The 23,656-nt window shown below is 40.8% G+C and overlaps 2 protein-coding genes across 3 annotated transcripts in view; one reads left to right on the top strand and one right to left on the bottom strand.

Annotated features, from left to right (window-relative positions):
- Positions 1–6,966, bottom strand: part of TGFBRAP1 (transforming growth factor beta receptor associated protein 1) — a 37,470-nt gene extending 30,504 nt beyond the window's left edge. Inside the window, exons 1-2 of the mRNA XM_069005283.1 lie at positions 6,838–6,966; positions 3,426–4,127 (exon numbers count right to left, since the gene is read on the bottom strand). Coding sequence (XP_068861384.1) covers positions 3,426–4,110 — 685 coding nt within the window. The 5' untranslated portion in view covers positions 4,111–4,127; positions 6,838–6,966. The remainder of the gene's footprint in view (positions 1–3,425; positions 4,128–6,837) is intronic.
- A 2,226-nt stretch (positions 6,967–9,192) lies between these two features.
- On the top strand, positions 9,193–22,488 carry C1H2orf49 (chromosome 1 C2orf49 homolog). 2 transcript variants are annotated; one of them, XM_069005270.1, is made up of 4 exons: positions 9,193–9,407; positions 12,415–12,581; positions 17,676–18,048; positions 20,955–22,488. In XM_069005270.1, the coding sequence occupies exons 2-4, from the start codon at positions 12,445–12,447 to the stop codon at positions 21,009–21,011; spliced, it is 567 nt and encodes a 188-aa protein (XP_068861371.1). In that variant the 5' UTR covers positions 9,193–9,407; positions 12,415–12,444; the 3' UTR covers positions 21,012–22,488. The 2 variants fall into 2 exon arrangements, with proteins under 2 accessions (XP_068861371.1, XP_068861362.1); XM_069005261.1 differs by lacking the exon at positions 9,193–9,407 and adding an exon at positions 10,415–10,548.
- The last annotated feature ends 1,168 nt before the right edge of the window (positions 22,489–23,656 follow it).

Raw genomic sequence — 23,656 nt, 5'->3', positions numbered from 1 at the left:
GCAGGAGAGAAAGATAATTCTTCCAATTATGAGAAGTCATGAGTTTCCAGTGTCAGCCATCAGAGAACAGCAGACACATCCTGTCCTTCCCCTCTGTACAGATGGAGGTTGAAGGCTCATGCCTGGATCCTGGAGAAGACTTAATTTCCTTTTTGCCATCTCTGGTGTCATGTATTCTGCTGACCTCCTACTGCATCTCATTTACTTGGCAACAGAAATCCTCAATCAAGTACACATCTCCCATGGGCAAGGACAACATTTTTCCTTGGTCCAGTTTCAGGAAGAGGCAGGAGGCACTCTGTTCAGCTCAAGGTGCTGAGGAGCTGCACTCTCCATTGGGAGCTCAGCCTGAGCCGACACCTCTGACCTTTTGGGGCAGTTGCTCCAGCTGGTGCTGGGAAGCATATCCTGTGCCAATATCAAGACACGTCTGCTGTAATTTTAAACACTTAAAGCCTCTGTAGAGCACAAAATCTGATTAAAAACATGCAACAAGAGCTTCACCAACTCGAAAACTGAATTTTGGTACGCAGTTTCATACATATCAGAAAGAATTGATTTTCAATTGTAAATTAACTAATTACTGGACAGAATGAAGAAGCACCAAAAATGAAGCTCCTCCTCCTTTTGAAAGAAGGAGCTAAATACTAACTGCAAGTAAAGACAACAAAGTACCAAATGGCTAAGGATTTGCTATGAACAATTCTAACAATCAGTTTAAAATCCAGACTCCAGAGAAAGAAAGAGGTTACATACACAATAAACTCAGAGATGTTTTACTTTATCATTTTGAGCACTTGCTTTTTGCCAATCTAAATTCCAGTCTTACCTCAAAAGCAAATTAATATAAATAAATGTCACTTCAAACACTCTAAAGCCAAATATATTAATGCAGAGTATATCCACCTCTGTAAAAGAGGCTGAACTTAGCATAGATGCTCTAACGAGTGCCAAACCAGCATGCCCTAATCAATGAGACATATGAAAGCAAATCAAAATCAGAACTGAAGATTTCCATCAAGCCTTTTCAAGTCCATTCACTTTACAGCAGAGGCCCACCTGAGATATCAAGATGCACAATGCTAATCTACTATAAAGGTGCCCAACCATGTTCACAACTTCAGAGACAAGTGTTAAAGACACTAGGAATTCTACCAAGGAGGAACAGTAAGATGGATAATACTTAGTCAAAACATCATTGGGAAGGCAACAGAGAACAGGAGACAAAAAAAGATTAATTAAGCAAGGAAAAGCTGTACTGTTGACAGCAAACACCCCATAAGGTCTCTGAGGCAGTACAAGAAAGAGTTTGCCTGTATCATGAGGAAAAGAGTAGTTTATAGCATGCTTACTGCAGCAGAAGTGCACTTGCTTAAGATCTCCCATACCGGACATTCTAACCCCAGGACATTCTACTTACACAAGGATGTTGGATTTTATAAGTAACCTTCTTTTCATATATCTCTGTTACAAGACACTAGACAAAAGCAAAAGTCAGACTAAATAAAATTCTGATTTATAGCTAAATACAATTATGCTTTTGAAATTATATTCTTAAAGAAAAAAAAAAAGGAAAGAAAAGAGAAATTACTTAAACAGAATCTGGTTTGACATACCTAAACAAATTTAGAAAATGAAAATAAGACTGGAATCTTCTTAGAAAATCAGCTAATTCACAAATTTTAACTTCCCTAGCACTGCTAAAAAGTTAATGTCTACAAATACATGTCCACATCTAAAACAACTAAGAGCTTTAATAGGACATGGGCAGCCAAAATGACTTAGAAAAGTTCTGTATGTAAAAAAAAACCCCCAAAGTTCATCTTGGAACATCTTTAACTCACATAAACTCAAATTCTACTGAGAGTCTACTTCTTTAAAGAAAAGCTGGTGAGTTGATGTATATCTTGCATTCTGGTCACAAAGCAAAACTTCAATATAAGCAACTGATTTTCTTTGGAATTTATATTGGACACTTGATTCTCTTTGGAATTTATATTAAAAAGCCAAAACCCGAATTAAGAACCTAAATAGCTGTGAACTTTGTGTCATGCTATTCCTGATGTTTCAGGGAAAATACATAAACCACGTCTCCTGAAAGGAGAGTCATATGGCAAACATCATGAAAGCCTTCTGCCTGTGGTCTGTCAGCTCTGGGATACTGCAGCTTTTCCAAAAAAAGCTCAAGATTACCAACCTCACAGCATATTGTTGATTTAGGCAGATTACAGTAGTCCTTACAGTCATCTCTTAGACAAGAGCATGATTTCACATAATCTAACTTTAGTTTTGCAATACTTAAACTATCTGTAACACAGAGCTGAGAAATACTATTAAAAAATTAAGCAAATGGGAGCATTAAAACTAGTAGTATCTAATAACATCTACAGTTAGGACAGCATTTACTATTATAGGAGTTAGGATGCAACTTACTTCCACTAAAATTTCTTACTAACACTGTAGTATAACATACCTACTTGTGAATCTGTTAAAAGCTATAAAATACACTTCATATTGATGCCTTTTCCTGGTCTTAAAATCAAGAGTCAAACACATTTAGAAGGGGAAAAGGGATTGGTATTTCTTTTAAGGACCCTTAGGTGCACTACATCCAGGTCGAATGCACCCCAATGCACACTGCAATGCCCACACCCACAATAGACCTGCTATAACATTACAGGTCTTATTAATTAGCATATCGATCAATGAGAGGCTCGAGTGAGCCCCCCTCCCCAAGGAGCCTTCCCCTGGACGGTTCTATCTTGGTTTACAGAATGTGTCTGGAGAGGACCTTGGGGTCTGGGGCACACTGATCCCTAACTACGAAGCTTCTAAAATGTTTAGTCTCTCAGCTTGACAAGTAAGTCCAAGAATGTAGGCAAAAAGCACTAGGAATACAGAAGTTGTAAAAAGGTATAAAACAAAAGGCAAAAAATCATCATGGCATCAATATGATCTCCTCTGAATAGCAACTGAGGAAAAAATTAACTCATCTACACTAATGTAACAATTTTGTAGCAACATGGGGCTCCACATACCAAGACCCACTAGTCACTACAGACTGTGTATCAATCTCTGAAGTTTCACTTGGTACCCAACAATTTTTTTACTAAGGGCTGCAAGATACAATGAAATGAAGCTTTCTACACACATGATTAAAATAAAAATAATCATAGATTTTTGTGCATTAAGAAAACACTTAGTGTGTTTTTTTTATAGTTATAATAGTATTATAGAGTTATAATAGTACTAAGTACCAAAAATTTACCATCTCCCTTTTTATCTCAACATTCCAATATAGACCTGTGAAGGAAAGCATCATTATTATGTATAACACTTAATTAGCAAATCTTTGCCTCAGAAATTCAGAGAAATTAAGAGAAGTTTAAAAAAAAAATGCAAAAAATTAAAATCCTTAGTCTCACCTAGGCCTCCGGGGCCAGCCAACAGAAACTCTTGTCTGCCTATCCTTTTCACAATTGGCCGTTTCTCGTCACTGCAATATGGAAATAGGTCCTGGGAGACACCAGTATTATAATTCAAAATTATATATTGTGTAGTAAGGGCAAGGCATAAGTAGTAACCATCTACAGCCACAGCACAGGGTTGTTCTGGAGTAAACACTTCCTTCACTATCTGGACTCTGTCTTCAAACACCATGAACATTTGAATGGTCCGACGTTTGACCGAGATAATGCAAACTTCAACGCAGAAAGGATCCCCACTCACAGGGTTTTCATTCAGTGTGAACGTCACAGCTCCTTTGATCCTAGCACCAGTGGGGACAGGTTCCAAGTTGATCATGTTCACTAGTGTTATCGTGTTGTCACAAAGCACAAGCAGTCTGGTGAGGGCAGAGGCTGCTTTCAACTCGCTCACAGGCTTCTTCAAGCCCAGGTATTTGTGTAGTTGCTTGGTGGCAGCAAAAGTTATTTTTCCAGCTGTCGATACCTTTTCATCCAACAGAAAGTGATAGATAAAGCAGTCATTGGTTCCAATATAGAGGTTTTTCCCACAGCACTCAATGCACTCGATGTTGATGTAATTTTTGTCTCCCATTAACACCTCCCGCTCAACAGCAGAAACGAGCTTGAAAGCTTTAACGCTCATTGTGTCTTCTGGGTGATCTAATTAAAGAGAAAAAAACACTACTGTTTACCTCTGCACTTAGAATCAAGTATCAGAGGTAGCAATTTAACATTCACCAATACAAAAACTTTAACAACTGCATTTTTTAATAGTCTATACTCTATTTCCAACCCAACTACACAAGCCAGTGCAAGCACATTAATAACCACAAAAATTAATCAAATGGTATGCTTCCAATTCTAACCTATTCTGAAACAGATTCACAACAGCTATTCTGAAGTGATGCTTTCTCCACAAGTAACCAGCATGTTATTGGCTCTCTCAGACTCTCTGGCACTACAAGAGGTTATTGCCAGTACTTAGTGACTTATAAACCTGTCATGCACAGGTTTCTATCACCTGTACACGAAAACAGACAAGCTTCAGGTCTTAGATTTCCTAAGAGGCTGCAAGGCATTTAGTGCTACTAGCTAACATCTCATGTTGCTTTACACTCCATTGTAGGCCTATTAATACACAGTCTTTTCACAAAATATCACAAGTGTATTCCATTTTAGCATATATTTTACATTCCTTACTCTCCAGCAATCAGAAATACATACTTTCCAAGCCAGTTAAATAATAACTTATACAAGATATCATCCAACTCATAAAAAAAGTTGATGGTTTCGGTTGTAGCTTGTTTGTTTGTTTTTTGGGTTTTTTTTTAATATCTGCAGAGTGCACAGCCCATAAAGCATTCATTAAGCTCAAGATGCAGTATCACAGAAATTCAGAGTGTTTCTGTTCTCCACTATCACAATCATTCCAAAAGTCTGTCTTTAAGTGCTAAGCAGCACATCTAACATTTATTCTACAAACTATACCTACCCTTCTGCAATCAAGCACTGTCAAGGGAGAGATGCAATTTATGAAGCAGATAATAGCGTTTTAAAAACAGTCCATGCAATTTTACTATACTCCAGATATATATAACTTGTGTTATAAGAAACCAGCAGACAACTGTGTGCAACACTCTAAAGAAGAGCAGATGAGAAAATGCTGACCTTGTAACAGTCACTTAGCCAACACAGGGAAAGACATAACACCAAACATCTGGAACATACACAACTACTTCTAGTTCACAGTACAATGGTGATATAAAACATCAAAAGAAATCTCTGTGGACCAACAGAGAAACCAACATCAACAAAACACTCCTGTGAACAAAACTGAAACTAAACAGTCAAAACAAATTTAGTTTCCAATTATTACGTCTAACAAAACTTGGTTTTGCAAGAGAACACTAAAAACCATGGTAAAAAAAGTTCATAATCGAGTGGGAAAAGGTAAGGTACACAACTTGCAGGTAGCCATGAAACAAAATTATATAAAACTAAGATTATGGCTAGAAGCAAACCATATTACCAAGATACAGTAGTAAGCATTAATACCAAATACTTCCGAGTTAGTTTTTTGTTTTTTTTTCAGAAATCAAAAAGATTTTAGTTTGGGCTTCCAGGACATTTTCAAGTTCCATCCTTACCTGGACTGTGAATTACTGTTATGACCTTCAACAAAAGAAACCCAACCAAACAAACCCAGGAAGCACTAGAGAAATAGCCAAAGGTAAAATGATAATGCAAGTCTGGCAACACAGCCATGTATCCTCCAACATGATCAAAAGAAGTTTGAGAGATCTAAGCTAGAGAGATCTGTCCAAATGTTGACTGCCAAAACAACCCCAACAGTTCTTAAGAGACCATGTGTAGCCTGAAGTGATACCTCTGAAGTCTGCAGAGGTCAGGCAGCTTTCATACGTGAAGTTGCCAAGGACTTAATTAATGTTCCTGAAGCCCAAAGTAAGAATATTAATGTGTGCCACTGAGAGAAATGCAGAATTTTGCTCCTGACCAAGATGTGTTAAAAAGTCCACACAAATTTCCTACATGGAAGTAGACGAAATGTAAAAGTATGAAAGAACTCTTAACAGATACATGACACCTGAACAGAAAAAACAAAAAATCCATAGTGCTACATAAGTCTAGTAACAAAGAAATAAATACATCCATTCTAGAGAAAAAAAAAAAAAAAGCAAGCCATGAGAAAAAGCTTTTAGGAACAAACAATACCAGCACTCATGACCTGGCTGTAACTTCTTTTTTAGCATTTATCTTGTTCTTATTTATTCTTACTTATGAAACATTAGGGGCCTGTGAGCACTATAAAGGAACAGGTTCTGCAGAACATGCTGTTCCTTTGAAGTGGAAGAGGCCACCCCATAGTTACAGATAGCATTTTTTATAGTACATTTGTATGTTCAGAATTCCGGAAAACAAGACAATGGGAATGTTTTGCTGTCAAAGAAAAATAAAGCAATAGTCAAGTAAATTATCAGTCTAGTAGACACTGATCTGTAAGCGCAATAATAACCCCACACGCACTCATTTCCTGCAAGAAGTGGGAAGCAGCTCTCCCCCGCTCCAGTTAAGCAATAACCTTGCATTACACTGTGCTGGCCCCTGCCTTGGAGAGCAACACCCTGCCTCCCTCACCCTGCACGCACTCCTACACCCTGTGCGGGCTCTAATTAACCTGTGGATACGATTCTCCCGAGCCAAGGAGCCCCCGGGAGGGCAGGGACGCGCTGCCCGTCCCCTCACACACACCGCGCGCAACCAGGCCCGCCACTGGCCGGCCCCGGTGCGCCCGCCTCCGCCCGACCCGACACGGAGCCTCTCCCGCCGCCCGCCCTCCCTCCCGCAGCACCTGCCGCGCACAGCGGGAGCCGGGCCCGCCGCTCCGAGGCCTCGCGGTGCGGTGGCGGCGGCCGGGGCCGCCTTGGTGCGCGCTGGGATCCGCCGGCGGCGGGCGGGGGGGACGCGCCGCTTCCGGTGCGGAGCCGGGCCCGCCCCGAGCCCGCGTCACCGGGCCCGGGGAGCGGGGGAGGCCGCGTCCGGTCACGTGCGGGAAAGGCCGGCTTCACCGGCCGGGAAGCGCCCGAAGCGCCCCTCAGGCAGCTCTACAACCTCGCGTCCAAGAGAAGAGACTAATAGAGATATATATTTATAATAGAGACATAAGAGAGTCCAAATCCTTGGGACTGTTGGACTTAATAATAGCGATAGTCTAAGTCTCAGATCTATTGTAAAAGATTTACGATAATGCTATCTGTATATAGTATATATGTCATATATTGTAAGAGATTTATACCATTCTTATTATATATATATATTATATTTATATATATATATAAAACTCTCAACTATTATATGTTAAAAAGATAAATTACTTGTCGGTAGAATTGCCTTGTTAAAGTTTAGAGCTTGACATGCCTCAGTGACCTAGGAGGAGGTTAACAAAGCTTAGAGAGAAGGGTGAGCTACTGATAGTGGACCTGCAGACTTTACGTGCCACAAATATATTTGGCAGAATTCCCAAGGTAAGGAAGAAACTAACAAAGCCTGCTCAACAACTCCGCTGAAATCAGCTCCGACTGGGTAAAAGGTAATTCCAGCAAGGGGGAGAGCTACGATCACTGACTCACGGCCACTGACCCAAGAAATTCACTAGCTCAAGCAAAGAGAAAGACTGAGCGTGCAGGCTAATTAGCCTGAGAAGTGAGGGAATCATTAAACAATAGAAGACTAATTAATAAAAGAACTGTGTAATTTGTAGCCAGTGAACATTAATGCCTTTGTTTGCTAAAGTATGTAAATAATGAGAAGCTTTGATGGTCGTCGTGCTAGCTTTGTGGATTTGCTACCCAGCACGCCTTTCTGCACAGAACTCTAAATAATTCAAATATCTCAGTTCTCTGTGTGGATTGGCCTCTTGCACAATGGGTGAAAGAAGCTATTTTGGGAAAACACATACAGCTGCTGAACACATACAGCTAAAGAGGAATGTATCAGAATGATGCAAAGCATTCTTTTTCTAATTTTAATGTCTCAAAAAGAAAAATAATGGGAAATGGTACGTGGTATCATTTATTTAAAATTACCCTATTGCAGTTACAAAAAAATACCCAAAAAATCTCTGCTATGAAATGCAATAGGATCATTCAACAAATCTATGAAAATAATATAGCTTATTAAAATTCTATTATTTTTACAGCGATTGGAAAAGAAACATTACATTTTTATCAGGCTGTTTACGTTTCATCCCTATCAGAACTTTATTGTGAGAGGACATGCTTTGGTTAACCAAAGAGGAAGTATAATTTTGGGTACAAATGCCTACAAAGTAAATAGTAACGTAAGAAAATCACAGGGTAAAAATCTTGATCAGCACAACTAATTTGGTTAGCAAGGATATGTTTCTGTGAGGACAGAACTTATGAATTACTTTAGGAAGAGGGAGATGATCCATGTAATTTAGAAGAAAGTAATTTCATTCATTGAAATAAGTGCCAAAATAAAGGCTGAGCATTCACCCTAGAAGCTATATTCATTTACAAGATTACTTGAGTTCAGTTGATTTTGTGACATAATTGGCTGAAGTGAGAAATGAACGAGAAAATGAAAATAGAACTAGTTTATAGTTGTGTGCCTACTAGGCACAGAACTATAAAGTTAGGGCTTTGGGCAGTTGGCAGCACTGGCACCCAGCCTGCGCTTCCCCTTGACTGCAGCTTCCCTGAAAAGCACAAGGGAACAAAGTGTATATACTGCCAGAAGACACTTTTGAGGGAGCCATATGACATAATCTTACTAGTTACTTGTACACTTAAATAATTTTTAAATATTGAAAATTTGAAATTCTGCCCTTTGAAGTGCTGCATATATGTAGCTATAATGTGACTTACATAGTCATATACCTGCAACTCCTTCCACATGGATGTACTTTTATTGTGTTACATTGTTGCCTGTGCCTTGTAATTCTGTAAAATGTGTCAAGTACTTAAAATTATCTTGTAATTTTATGTTGTAACAACTACATGGTTATTTACTCATGTAACCATTTGTAATTCCCTATTCTTCTTTTGAACATGTGAGCGGGTGACAAACTCCAAAGGGCAGGCAGTTATTGTACTTTCGAACTTTTGTTACTGCATATCAAGTGGCGTTAACCAGTAGGTGTCGCAACTATGGGCAGGACGGAGATCCTGTTTAATTCCGTAGCAAAGTTCCGGCATGCAGCAGCACAAAGGCTTCATACTCTTGTATGCTGACAGAGTGACAATAAAATAGATGTTCTCCCGGTTCAATGCTATCACCTGAGGGGTGACCTCATCTTATCAGCAACACCTAACTCCCTCAAGGGCAGAGAAGCCTTGCAGAAAAACCCAGACAAATTAGAGAGCTGTGCAATCACCAGCTGTATGAAGTTTACCAAGGGTAAGTGCTGGATTCTGCACCTGGGATGGGACAACCCTGGATGTACAGACTGGTGAACAAGAGGCTGGAGAGCAGTGCCATGGAAAGGGACCTGGGGGTCCTGGTGGATGACAAGCAGAACATGAGTCAGCAGTGCCCTGGCAGCCAGGAGGGCCAAGCGTGTCCTGGGGGGCATCAGGCACAGCATCACCAGCCGGGCAAGGGAGGGGATTGTCCTGCTCTGCTCTGCACTGGGGCGGCCTCACCTCGAGTCCTGTGTGCAGTTTTGGGTGCCATAATAAAAAAAGACATTAAGCTACTGGAAAGCATCCAAAGTAGGGCCACGAGGGTGGTGAATGGTTTTGAGGGGAAGCCGTGTGAGGAGAACCTGAGGTCACTTGGTCTGTTCAGCCTGGAGGAGACTGAGAGGAGACCTAATCGCAGCCTACAGGCTCCTCAGGGGGGGCAGCGCAGGGGCAGGCACTGATCTCTTCTCTCGGGTGACCAGTGACAGGACCCAAGGGAATGGCCTGAAACAGTGTCAGGGGAGGCTTAGGTTGGATATTAGAAAAAGGTTCTTCACCAAAGGATGGTCAGGCACTGGAACAGCCTCCCCAGGAAAGTGGTCACAGCACCAAGCCTGACAGATTTCAAAAGGCATGTGGAAAACGCTCTCAGACATATGGTGTACTACTTGGGACTGTCCTGTGTAGGGCCAGGAAGTGGAGTTCGATGATCCTTGCAAGTCCCTTTCAACTCAGGATATTCTGTGATTCTGTGGGATTCTGTGCATTTCTCCTGACCCGGCCGCCCCGGGCCCCGCGCCCGCCGCCCCGGGCCCCGCGCCCGCCGCCCCGGGCCCCGCGCCCGCCGCCCCGGGCCCCGCGCCCGCCGCCCCGGGCCCCGCGCCCGCCGCCCCGGGCCCCGCGCCCGCCTGTGACGCCACTACGCCGCGCGGCTGCTCGGGAGACGCGTTTCCCTCCCCGCGCGGGATTGTGGGAGTCCGGGAAGGGGCCGCCGGGGGAAGAAGATGGCGGCGCAGGGAAGGGGTCGGCGGGGCGGCGGCGGCGAGGAGGAATGGGGGTCTAGGCGCTCGGAGTCGGAGCTGTTGCTGCACCCGGAGCTGCTCTCGGAGGAATTCCTGCGCCTCACCCTGGAGCAGGTGCGTCCGGGGAGCCGGGCTGGGTGGAGCGGCGGCTCCCGAGGCGGGGCGAGGAGAGTCACGGCGCTCAGGGAAAAGCAGGCATCAGGTCGTGCTCTGGACACCACAAACTTGCAGAGAGGAGGCCCTGGCGCGGGAGATGTCTCCGTGTTTGCAAAGGGGCTGTATTTGAAAACCGAAGCTGCTAAAGAGCAATTTGCCCAAATCGAGACAGTGTCTGTATACAGTAAAACTGGCGGTGAAAGGATGAGCTTTACATTAAAGTTGCCACGTCCATACCCAGTGTATCCTGCTCTAGATAATCCTGCCTTGGTAGGTCAGTTGGCCTAGAAGATGTCCAGAGGTCCCTTCCAACGCTAATAATTTTGTGGTTCTGTGAATTAACGAAATGCAGCCTATGTAATCAGTCAACCTAATGCTTAAATATATAAGCATTATGTTTATTAATACTTGATAATTGAAAAAAAAAAGAGTTTGAAGGTGAGTTATAAACAGGACCATACAAAGCTTTAGTTGATGTTTGGAATACTAGTTACTGCCTTGGCTGAAAATTTCAGGTGCATGAGACAATAGTAATCAAAGTTTCAGGGTTTTGTATAAATTCAAAGAATTTTCTTATGCTTTTGTCCATGGAGCCTATATGGACAGGTTTCAGGCCAACATCGGAAGTCATGAAGTGTTGCCAGAACCAGTAGTGGCAGAGGCTTGACCTGCTCTCGGTGACCTCGATTTGTAGGATGTTAGTGGAGTTCTTTTCTCATTCCATAAATTTGGCATGCAGTACCAAGAAATGTTCACAGCCCGATACACGATTAGGAAGAAGACTGGTGTTCTAACTGATGGTTCCTAGAATCACAGAATAGTTAGGATTGGAAGGGACCTCTGGAGATCATCTTGTCCAACCCCCCTGCCAAGGCAGGGTCAGCAAGAGCAGGTGACACAGGAACACATCCAGGTGGGTTTTGAATGTCTCCAGAGGGAGATTCCACGACCTCCCTGGGCAGCCTGTTCCAGTGCTCTGCCATCCTTAACATAAGGAAGTTCTTCCTCGTGTTGGGATGAAACTTATCTCCATTATTCTTTGGGAACTGGGGAAGAAAGCACAGCTCTACGTCTGTAAGTCTGACTTGCATTACATTCTAGTTGTCTGTTTTCTAGAAGTGTGAAGAAGAGCTCTGCTATTGTAGTTGGATTCAGGGAAGTGTGTTTAAGAGTGCATGAAAACATCAATCATCAACAGTATGTCTATCACAACTTTTCCTTTTTTTGGCTGCTGTTTTCCTTGGGAGAACTTGGCAGAATTTTGGGTAGAGAGGGGCTGCAGAGCTGACCTGTGTGGGCAAAGGTGAATAACTGCTCAGTGCTGGTCACAGCTGGATCCATATGTCTCTCACACTGTTGAAGAAAGCAGCCCATCACACCCCAGAATTTGAAGCAAAGCTGCTCCTGGCACGGTGCTCAAATGCACTTAAAGAGCAGCAAACACTGGGGGCAGGAGACTCCCAAGGACACACAGGAAGAGGCACATGAGGAGACGTGAAGAAATGGACTTGCAGGTGGTGGAAAAAGAAACCACTAAGCACTGACCAAAAGATCCCGTGTTTCCCATTGCCTCACTGAAGGGATAGACTCAGTGTAATCCACACAGAAAATGAAGGAAGTTGGCAGCAGGAAGGTAGGAGACCAGGCTGTTGTTGGCACTGGGCTGTTCATGGCCTCTCCAAACTGATCAACCACCCTCCCACTTCTGGAACCCTGTCCCAATACAGTACTTTACAGTGGATTTTGAAAGAAGGTGTTTGCCACTCAGATGGTTGAATATTGAATTTGCCATAAAAATAACAATTTTTTTTCTGTTCCCCACAGAAAAATATATTAGTCGAAAATGATGTAAAGATGGACAAAGATGGGCTCACTGATCTCTATATTCAACATGCCATTCCCCTGCCTCAGCGTGACTTGCCAAAAAGCAGATGGGGGAAAATGATGGAAAAGAAAAGACAGCAAAATGACTTGAAAAGTGAGAATAAAAGGTAATTTTTCTTTATTGGGCCAGACTTGGACAATTTAGGACAATGCATTTAGTTCAATCTTTGCCTGATTAATGAAGCTTGTACAGCTTTTGGACATTGTTACAGTTTACAGAGAATGCTGTGTTGGATTGCTTGTGTCAGAAGTGTTAGATTCTACTACTGCAAAAATAGGAAAAAGGGGAAAATAATTTTTTTTTTCTTTTGTCATCTAAATGTTATTAATGCTATCTAGCTTATAGTGCTTCTTTTCACAGAACCATTGAATGGTTTGGGTTGGAAGGGACCTTTGATGGTCTCTAGTCCAACCCTCCTGCAGTGAGCAGGAACATCTTCAACTCTGTCAGGTTGTTCAGAGCCCTGTCCAATCTGATCTTGAGTGTTTCCAGGCATGGGAAATCTGCCACTTCTTTGGGCAACCTGTTCCAGTCTTTTGGCACCATCCTTGCAAAAAACATTTTCCTTATATCTAATCTAAATGGACCCTCTTGTAGTTTCAAACTGTTACCCATTGTCCTATCACTACAGACCCATCTTTCTTATATGTCCCCTTTAAGTACTGAAAGGCTGCAGTAAGGTCTTCCTGGAGCCTTCTCTTCTCCAGGATGAGCAACCCCAACTGTCTCAAGCCTTTCCTTTTGATCATTTTTATGACCCTCCTCTGGAGCCACTCCAACAGGTCCATGCCTTTCCTGTGCTGAGGGCTCCAGATCTGGATGCAGCACTCCAGGTGGGGTCTCACCAGAGCAGAGTTGGGGGACAGAATCACTTCCCTTGACCTGCTGACCACGCAGCTTTGGACACGGTTGGCTTTCTGGGCTGCAAGCACATTTTGCTGGCTCATGTCCAGCCTCTCATCCACCAGTATCCCCAAGTCCTTCTCAGCAGGGCTGCTCTCAATCCCTTCACCCCCAGTCTGTATTGATCCAGGGAATTGGCATTGTTTCTTCATCCCCCAGCGTGTGTCGATAATGAATTATTGGTGCATTTCAAGGTACTTTATAAGGAAGAGAAAGGAAATATTTTTTGTTTCACTGTATAATTGCTAATTAGTAATCATGTTTGTAGTGTTTAAGGAAAATATTAAGAGCATAGTTAACTATCCCTGCTCCTAGACAGGGGTGGCCTACTCTAGAGTGAGGGGTGCATGCTGCAGCAATTTTGTGTGTCTTTCAAAACTAACATTTGCTTTCTGAGAGAAATATTATGCCTTGTTTTAAAAATCTTTGTTTGTATTTGCTCAGAAAGCAAAAGTTTGTTTTACTGAATCTCTTCACTCAACCTTCCCCCTGCCCAAGACTTTGACTTTGCCATGTGATATGCATGAGTGGTGTTCTGATATGTTCAGCAGTAAGTCTGAAGGAAAGGTGGATGGAAATTCCTGTAGTTTTTCGGGATTACACCTTGTTTATGTCTTGAGTCTCTTTTAGCTTTACTGAGGTTTCTAACTGTGAAGAGCTAAACAAATTCTGTCAAGTGATTTGGGTTTTTTTAGTTTTTTTTAGTTTTTTTTTAAATTGTATTAGTGGCCAGAACACTGAGCTGTCTTATATCAGGTTTATTTTCCATGTGCATAAGAGGTTATAGTACCTCAGTTTGTTTACATCTGTGGACCTGAGGATGGAAGCGTGAGGTTAGTGTTTGGGTAGGAAACTGTTGGTGTGCTGAAATAGGTACAAAAGACCTTTTTATCAAAGAAATAAAGATGGCAGGCTGGACATTTTGGACAGAAAGAGGCAATTTTAATTTTTAGATGGGAGGATGGCTTCATCCAGAGTTTATATGTACAGTAAGTTTAGGGGCTCTTAATTTGGTACACTAAAATGCAATAATGGTTAAACCTAGGCCGTATTTTCTGGGAAAACAGTAAGTTTAAGGAGATGAGTTTAATCTACCAGTCTGCTTCTCTCTGCCTGTTGTTCTTTGTACTTAACATCTAGCACACTAGACTTAGTCTTTTGCTCTGTTTTTAGACAGTCTTAAGATTTTGCAGCAGTTACTGGTTTTGCTTTTATTACCTCTTTCATATTTAACAAATGCACTGGCAAAAACTGTCTAGAAAAATTAATCTTTTACTGCTAGTATTACTAACCCTAAAGAAATGAAGGAACTTCAGTTGTCTTTTTGGATATTAAGATACTACATTTTTCTTCGTAGTTGTGTGCACCACCTAAACAGAACTGACACAATGCCATTGCACAGAGGAGGAAGTAGAACTTGGTGTTCTTGTTTCTAAAAAGAAAACAAAATGCCTAGGTATTTTGAAGCTGTAAGTTATGTGCAAGCCAGGGATGGGAGCTCAGTGTGCTGTTAGTTCTGTTTAGAAATCAGAGAGACTGATGGATTGTATGAACAACAGGAGTTCTCTGATGAGTTTCTCTGTGGAAAGCGCAGCTTTACAGCGTGCACTGCAATTAGTATGAGGCTTGAAGACTTGATCAGCACAGCTCTGTGTGTGTTGGCTTGCCTCTAGTAGTTACAGATAGAAGATAAAAACACATTGAAATTTAAAAGTCAGTGTTGAATACTGCGTTTAGTTTTACTGCTGGTGATTAATGTTGTGCTCTAGAACACTTGCTGTATATCAGCTGAGTTGAAGTAACATGTTATACCTCAGTAACAGAGCTAAATATCTGAGGTTACACGTGATGGTTTATGCATCTCATTACTGAATATTTGAGCTTGCAGGCAATCATACCAAATAAAAGCAAGCACAGTCTCTCCAACTTCAAATATTGTTTGTGTGCAGGGATGGTTAATTTTGTTGATCCGCAAGATCATCTTGCCTACTGGAAGAAAGAGGATAGTATGAGTCTCAGAGAGTATATGTAGTTTCTGAAGTGCCATCATATCTGAAGACTCACTGCAAATGCTCAGTCTCCAGGAGCACTGTGCTGTGCATGCTTAGAGTGTGGTCTTGCTTGGGCTCATTATTTCTGCACAGTCACCTAAGAGGCCACTTCAGTGTCCCCTGAGAACTGCTAATGTGCTGATAATACTGAGTTCAGGGTAAAACATTGTACTTCTGACCAGTGTCAGATCTTCACAGTAAAGGTGAGCACCTGCCTGTTTTGGTAAGAGGCAAATATTTAGGATAATTAGGGTGTAGAGCTAAAGCTTACATTGCTCTCTGGTTTTAGGTTGCTACCTTAAGTTCTAGACTAAGATAGACAAAATTAGGAGCATTTTTCATTAAACTGTCATAATGATTGGGAGTTGCCCAGAGGCCATCTTGGCTGCATGAGTAATCATGTGAGTGGAAACATGTAATGGAGCTTTTGATTCCTCTAGTAAATCTTGTATTCTTTACCATGCACTACAAAGTAAACAGCAGGGTTACAGCATGCCCTCCATCCAGCCCAGTCCAAAGTGTGGATAGAACATTTCTCTAGGATGTAAATGTACACTGCAATACAGATTTCACAGAGAGTGTCCTGCAGAAAGGGACACAATCCCAAAATGGTTCATTTCAGCACCAGTGTCCTCCCTCAGAAGAGTGCTGGCTAATATGAGTCCTACTCTGTAGCTCTTAAACTGCCTGTACTTGATATAAACAAAGCAAACGTCACACCCAAAGTCCTGTGTTGTTCTGTGAGACATGTATCTAAAAATTGAATGTGACAATTCTTGGTGGGACAGCATCCAAATTCTTCTGGAACTTTCCCAAAGTGTTTCCCTGGGAACATTATCTGTATTGTGGCATGTGGTCATTTGTACAAGTGCTACAATTCTAAAATTCTGTTTAGCATAGATAACAATCCTAGAATTTTAGTTAGTTCCTAATTTGCCACTCTTCACCAGTCTGAATATATAAAAAAACCCCATCTCCATAGGAAAAGCAGACTGGTTTTGTTAAGGTAGGTGACTGAAAAAAGAGTCTGACTAAGGGCTGAACTTTTTCTTGCTTCTTCTTTTTAAGAACCCCCCGATTTTGATAGAAATTATGCAAGCAATTTCTTAATGTGTGAGGGTTATCAGCTGCTACTAATCTAATGTTGTTCCAGGTCCAACTGATTGAGTCTCTGCTTGGGGCTTAAAGTCTGTTGAGATACCTAACATCAATATTGTCAGATTCATTAACTGCAAATTAATGGATATATTCATTTGTTGCAAACAGTGTGTTCTACTTTTATTCATCTGTTTAGAATGAGATGACTGAAGAGTCAGTGTATACTGAAAACTGAAGTTTCTAAACAGGCATATTATATACCTTAATAGTGGCTTGGGTTTTTTATTTGTTAAATCTGCACTTTCCAAATACTTTCTCTTTGTCATTCTTGAGCATTGCTTTTTTGAAACTCTGAATTCATATAGTGTGAGTTATGTTAGGTTTGTACTTTATTTTTTCTCAGTCAAGATGTTTTCTGATAATACTGTTTTGATATTAGCTTGATAATATTCCTTTTCATGAATCAGTGGTTACTAAACTGGACAGCTCTGACTACACATAGGCTTAAAGGCACAAACTATTAAAAAAAAGTCATTAAATCCACTTAGGGTTCCTGTTTAAAGACAACTTATTTTTAAAAGGTGTGCTTTTTTTTACTTAATGTTTTTATTCCTTGACTAACAATCTTTTGGATTTACTGTAACATTATGATTTTGAATAAGATTGGAAACAGGGAAATTAAGAAGTAGCAGAATATGAGATGCTGTTCTTGTAGGTAAGGCAGCACACACTTTCTCAAATACTCATCTGTTGAAATACTTAGCACTTACTGTCTCTGTAGTTACTCTGAAATAGCTACAGTGGTATAAGTATAGAGCTTTTGGTTGTACAGCTGTAATTGTTTGCTTAGGCAGTTCCTCACACCACTCTTTTTGCTGAGGAACACTGGTCTTCACACAGTCCCCTGTGCCTTTATATTTTGGAAGTGACTTTTATTGCTTTTTATTTTTATTTAAGTATATGTTAGTGTATATAAATGTATTTATTTTTATTTAAGTTTGGAGCATCTCAGAGTTCAATATTAGTATTTTGGGATATATATTTACTTTAGACAAGGTAAAATTCATTTTCGCTTCTCATATCATGGATGTGCTATTTTTTGATCATCTAACCTATGTTTCTGAGAACTTTATGATTTGTATTTTCAGTGTTACAACAGTGGAAGGTTTAAGGAAACGGCCATTAATTGTATTTGATGGCAATTCAACAAGTACAAGCATAAAGGTGAAGAAGACTGAGAACGGAGCTGCTGATCGCCTGAAGCCTCCTCCAGCTGGAAGCACCACCAACACAGTTAGAAGATTATCAGTTCCTTCAAATGCCTCAACATACATTTCAGCCTCCAGTTTGTCAGAGGACACTAAGCTGGGAATAAGGAATAATGAGGCTAAGCAGAACAATATTTCAAAGACTGACAGCAGTGTGTTGACTAGTCTGAAGGTTTACCCTTTGTCTCCAATAGCAGGAACTACTGTTGTGAAGTTAAAGAGGTCTGTTCCAAAAGAGGAATCTGATTTGCCGGTATGTTTGTGCAGTATCTTCTTTTGCAGCTTTTTTTTTTTTTTTAAATTGAGATTTACAGGAACCAAAGTTAGGACGATTTTATTTTAGAGTAACAGTAGAGTATTTGGAAACAGACAAAAGTGCAGCTAGTTTGGGAAATATCAGAAAGAAAGAAATTTGTACTTGCCCATAGGAAATTTCTGTGTGAGAGATGCAACTCTACAGAAAACATGCATGTAATTTTAAAATGAGTAAGTAAGTAATACTTAAGGTGGTGCTGATAGCAGTCAAAATCCAAACTAGTTCTACGGGTAGGTCTGAGAGAAAAAACAGGTATTGTAGAAGAATATGAAAACAGCCATGAAGGGAGGACAAGTGATTTGTTTTCTCTAGCAGGGAAGGAAAAATTAAATGATTTGTAGCAATCTCACTTGAATGGTTGAGTAGGACAAGCTTTCATTTGTCAAAGTAAAGGAAGCGATGTTTCAGGAACTGGAGTGAGATGCTGAGAGCCACTGAATATATCCTTAGAGGAGGAATGCCATCTGTTTTAAATGTCACACAGCAATTGGCAAGCTAGAGGCGGGAGCTGGCTGTGTAAATCTGGAGAGTGCTGAGGTTGTGGGTCTGAATGAGAAGCCATTACAGCAAACCGTATCAGTCGAGGTGAGATGCCAAAGGTCAAGTGCTCTCTTTGAGACGTGCAGAATCCTAATCAGGTACCTGGGCTTCTGAAAGGGAGAAAGACGTGCTGAGATCTTGGACACAAAGGTGCTACTCTCACCTAGAAGTCTGATGAGTGAGTTGTTAACCATAGAGGTAAATAGTCGCCTCATTTCTGCAAGTTGGATTTGGCTGCTTACAAATTTTCTGTGCATAAGAGAACTACACTACAGATGAGGGTAGAATGAAGGTGGTGAGCTTAAGTGATGAGTGAAGAGCTAAGGCAGGATCTATGAACTCAGCAAGGCATATCTCTGAAGGTGTAGGTAATGGTGCTGAATGTAGCTGCCAGATGGGAACAAAGAACAGTGGTTTGTTTTGATAGTGGTGTGACTAGACTGAAAGGGCTTGTCAGTGAGCAAGGAGCAATGGGCCATCTCTTAAAAACATGCCACGATATAGGAATAGGTCTTAACACTTGTGTTGTATTCATGATGCATGATACAAATGAAGGAGTTTTCACGTTTCCACTGGAATGCAGGAATATCTGGAGTAAGTCTGGGCTTCAAAGGAAGAAATAGAAATAGCTGTTGTCAGTTGAACTGCAGGGGGAGCTTTAGAGATGCAGCATGCAGTTACGTTGATTAGAATTTTCCCAAGACATGAGACTGAACTTCTGTTTTCTCAATATTGCCTCATGAAAGGCTTTTTAATAATAGCGTTTTAAAAATCCTTTAATGAAAGAATGCAGGTAATATCCTGGTGTGTGGATTGGTACATTCCATCAGACTTCTGTTAAACATGAGTACCTAAACATGTGGCTGTTCTGAAAGACAGCTTTAGCAACTTTTAAAAGAATCATGGCTGAGGCTCTGAATGGAATTTATGCTTGAGAGGTGTGTTTCCTACTACCTGTATTACTAACTTCTTTTTCCAAGTATTGCTCAGATCTGAACCTCCAGAGCTTTTGAAACTTGTTTAGTACACACCTCTCAGCTTCTTTATATTTAATTTAAATGCTCTGTAGACACAGTGATGACATTTTTAAGAGCCACTGTGTGACTGACACTCAGAAGCTATGACCTCTGACCTTTGACTTTCTATTTTAGCCACAGTTTAGGTTGTTGCAGTTAATACCTGTAAGTTCAGTCATGCCTTGGTTGGTGTTGGTCAGACACATGTGAAGTTAGACAAGTGTACTCTATGGATGTTACTTTACCATCTGAAATTAAAGAATGTGCTATTGAATAGTGATGCAGTCAGGAAGAATCAGTGTACTTGGCAGATGGCTGTAAAGCCTGATCTATTTTTAGTGCAATGACAGTAAAGACAATTGTGTCTCCAAGCAAGTGACTGTTCCTTGACTTTCAAGAAAAACTTAATGAATAGCGCAGAACTATCCCTATTATCTTTGGGTCTAATTCCCTTAAACCTTTCAGTAGTTGCAGTCCACAGGATTCCTGTAAATAAATTAACACTGAAAGTCTTTAAAAGAGAGGAGAGATCTCTAGATTGTGCTCCCTGAACCAGCGTGTTGCAGTATGTTCTTGAAAACTCATATACCTGTCTTTGTTCTGCTTATGTGAACTATTAAAGCTCTAATTTATCAGATTTAAAAAAATATATTAGTTTAGATGATGAAAGGGAATTAAATATTTCACTGCTTCATCTGCCATTGCTTTTCTTTGGCCCTTCTTGATTTTACAGGTTTCTTGGGGCAGGGGGGCTTAAAAGATGAGTTCATCTGAGGCTTTGGCAATTATTTCTCTTCTTTTTATCCAGGTCATTACAAAGGAAGACCAAATTTTCTTTTTTTAATGTTTTTACTATTTGACAAAAGTAAATTGGTTTCCTAGTTGTGTATTTGGGGTTTTTCCTTACATAATCCCATTTCAACAAGTATTTTAAGAAGACAACCTGAAAGAACTTTAGAAGTATGTTTTGAAACTCCAATATGTACCCGTTTCTAAGCTGCATAATTGAAAGAAATTTTTTAATATGTAAGAATATTTAATTGTAGGTTGCTAAAAACCAAAACACATGTGTGATTTGCAGGTAGTTAAATTCATTGGCTCTGGTTTTGTCTTCACCAGAAAAGTTCTGTGATATTTAGCTTTCTCCACAAGATGGCAATAGAAAGCTGTTGTAGTAGCCTGTAGCAGAATACTGTACTAGAGCCAGATAGAAATATGTCAGATTAATGACTGACTCCTGTTTGCACAGTATCTCTAAGAATACTTGTATATTTTCTTGTGTTCCAGAATGACCTAAAGCCTTCGGAAGCAAAGAAGAAAATCCAGCATGTTACATGGCCATGAAGTAGCTAATGGTGCTTGAAACATAAATATTACTTCCATATTTTCAAATAGATAGGTCATATTTAAACAGTTTAAATAAAATTATTTTAAAACTTACAGAGATTCAGATTGCTGTGGAGTTTTAACAAGTTTAACAGCTCCCTGTTGTAAAGCTGGAGTCACTATCACCAGTCACCTTAAAAGTATCCACTCTTACACACCAAGTAGTTAATTACTTCTTTAAAAGGTGGTGATATTACAGTATGCTAAACCCCCACTCTTAGTTTTCAAGATTATTATAGTTCATCTCCTCCATGTCACTGTGATTCACACATTGTTTCACTAAGACTCAGTTTTGCTCCATGTCTGGTTAAATAGTTAAAATAGCTTTTGAAATTTAGAGTGATTCCTAGAGCCTTCTTGGCTTTAAAAAGGTAATTAATTTAGGTGAGAAAACTGACCATTCTGCTGATAAGATAGTCTACAGCAAATTTGTTTCCTTTTTGTTGCACAGGGGTGTAGAATTTGCAGTTCAAGTTAGGTTGGTAATAAGAGATGAACTATTTTAACAGCATTACTTCAAATTGAAGTTTCTCTTGATATGTGAAATAAGGAATGCACAGATGGAAATACGTGATTAGACTGTTTGATATGAAACTTCGAGAGGAAGTAGTGGATGGATTAGTGCCATGTTCTCTTAAGTACACAGGCATATTTTATACATGCATAAGTGTAAAAATGTGCCAGTGTAGCAAATTTGGTTGTTTTCCTGGTTACAATCATGCTTATAAAATATGGGGAAAACCAGCGGAATGCAGACCAGTGCTTTCTCAGCTTACAAACAGCTGGGAGAGGGACATGGATAGCAAGACAGAAGTACCTAGAGAGCATTAACAGATGTAATTGCACTCTAGAAAAAAACCCACAAACCTGTTTTTCCTTCCTTTGATAATTTAAGATGGATTTTGGTTTTCTGTGAAACTTGATGTTTCATCTGGATTATTGGTTGTGCCTTACAGGGCAACGATCCAATTAAGTTGATGGAAACATTTTTATTAAAACTCAGTGGCTCAGGGTGAAGCCAATTTAGATCAGTTTTAGATATGGATGGTAAATAACAACAATGCTCCCAGACTTGGTAAAACAAAAAAAGAATCAACTTCTGAATCCACTTGGTTAAACCCACTAAAAGAAGCTCAGTAGTGATCTGAAAGCTTGTTTACATTTTTAACACTGGTTTATATTGAAACCAAAACTGTAGCTTATTTCATTACTTTACAGAAGTTCTCCATTTACTGTTCTGACGTAAAAGGCACTTCTTGAATGCTGTAAAATGGTAAGAATGTGTGTTTTGAAATGGTGTGCTGTTTCCCTTTTACTAAACACTTGTGCAGTTTTTGTACTTGAGTACAGCAAACTTTAAGGTAATGTACATTTTGTATGTAAAGACTTGTCTTTTAAGTAGCCTTATCCTATTTAAATAAATTAAATTTAAAGCAAACGAAACCGTGCTGACTTGTTTTTGTGATGTAATTAGGCTTGTTCAGTTTATACAGTTATATTTCAGTGGACTTGAAGTGATCAGCACTTAAAGCTTACAAGGTAAAAGGGTCAGTAGCTGCTTTGCAGCTGTAGCAGCAGTTAGCATCAGGTGAAGTGCTGGGTTTTGCACTAGTGTCTGATGGGAATTCTGTTTTGTGGCTGGCTTCTTGTCAGTGGTCTAGAGTCTAGGATGGATTTTGCATAGTTCCAGTTGCCAGGAGCACGTGTGTGTTGGTATGTGTTGAGCAGGGGTGTGCGGAACTGCACTGGAATAATAGCATGATGCTGCTGTTGCATGGTAGCAGTCCCCTTTCCAGGCTGGGATGCTTTCCAGCCTTGTCAATTTTCACCTACCTTTCCCCAAAGCTGGGGCCATTTTGCCATCTGTTGTGGCACTTGGGAGGCAAGGTGCAAGCTGTGCTGTTCCTACTGCCTTCTTAGAATCAACAAGGTTGGGAAAGACTTCCAAGATCATCAAGTCCAACCTTCAACTGAATTCCATGTGCACACTAAGTTACATCACGAAGTGCCATGTCTGCTCATTTTTTGAGCGCTTCCAGAGATAGTTGGTGACTCCACCATTCTCTGAGAGCTTGTTCCACTGCTTTACCACATCCAGCCAAGGAAATTTTCCTAATATCCAGCCTGAACTTCCCTTGTCAAAATTTGAGGCTGTTTCCCCTCATCCTGTCACAAGCTGCCTGAGAGAAGAGGCCAAGCCCCACCTTGCTATGATCTCCTTTCCGGCAGTTGTAGAGAGCAGTAAGATCTCACCTCAGCCTTCTTTTCTCCCAACTAAGCAACTTCCAGCTTCAGCCCCTTCCCCAGCACCTCTGCCCTTCTCTGGACGCACTCCAGCATGTAGTCTGTCCTTGTAGTGAGGGGCCTAAAACTGAACACACAACTCGAGATGTGGCTGCTCATCAGTGCCAAGCACAGGGGCACTACCCCTTTAGCTCAAAGTAATCTTTCTTCTCTCAGCAAAGTACTAGAGCAGAGCTGCAGTGTGCTGGGGGCTTGGCAGACCCCTGAGGAGAGAATGAGGTGTTTGCCCTCCTTTTGGAGGTGTGTATATAAAAGTGATTTTTGTGGCTGTTTGCCACAACTTTCATCATAGAATGAAA

This window comes from Aphelocoma coerulescens, chromosome 1 (assembly GCF_041296385.1).
Source record: "Aphelocoma coerulescens isolate FSJ_1873_10779 chromosome 1, UR_Acoe_1.0, whole genome shotgun sequence".
NCBI classification, from domain to species: domain Eukaryota; kingdom Metazoa; phylum Chordata; class Aves; order Passeriformes; family Corvidae; genus Aphelocoma; species Aphelocoma coerulescens.
The sequence above is the reverse complement of the archived record's forward strand: the minus strand, read 5'-3'. Positions and strand labels throughout refer to the sequence as shown.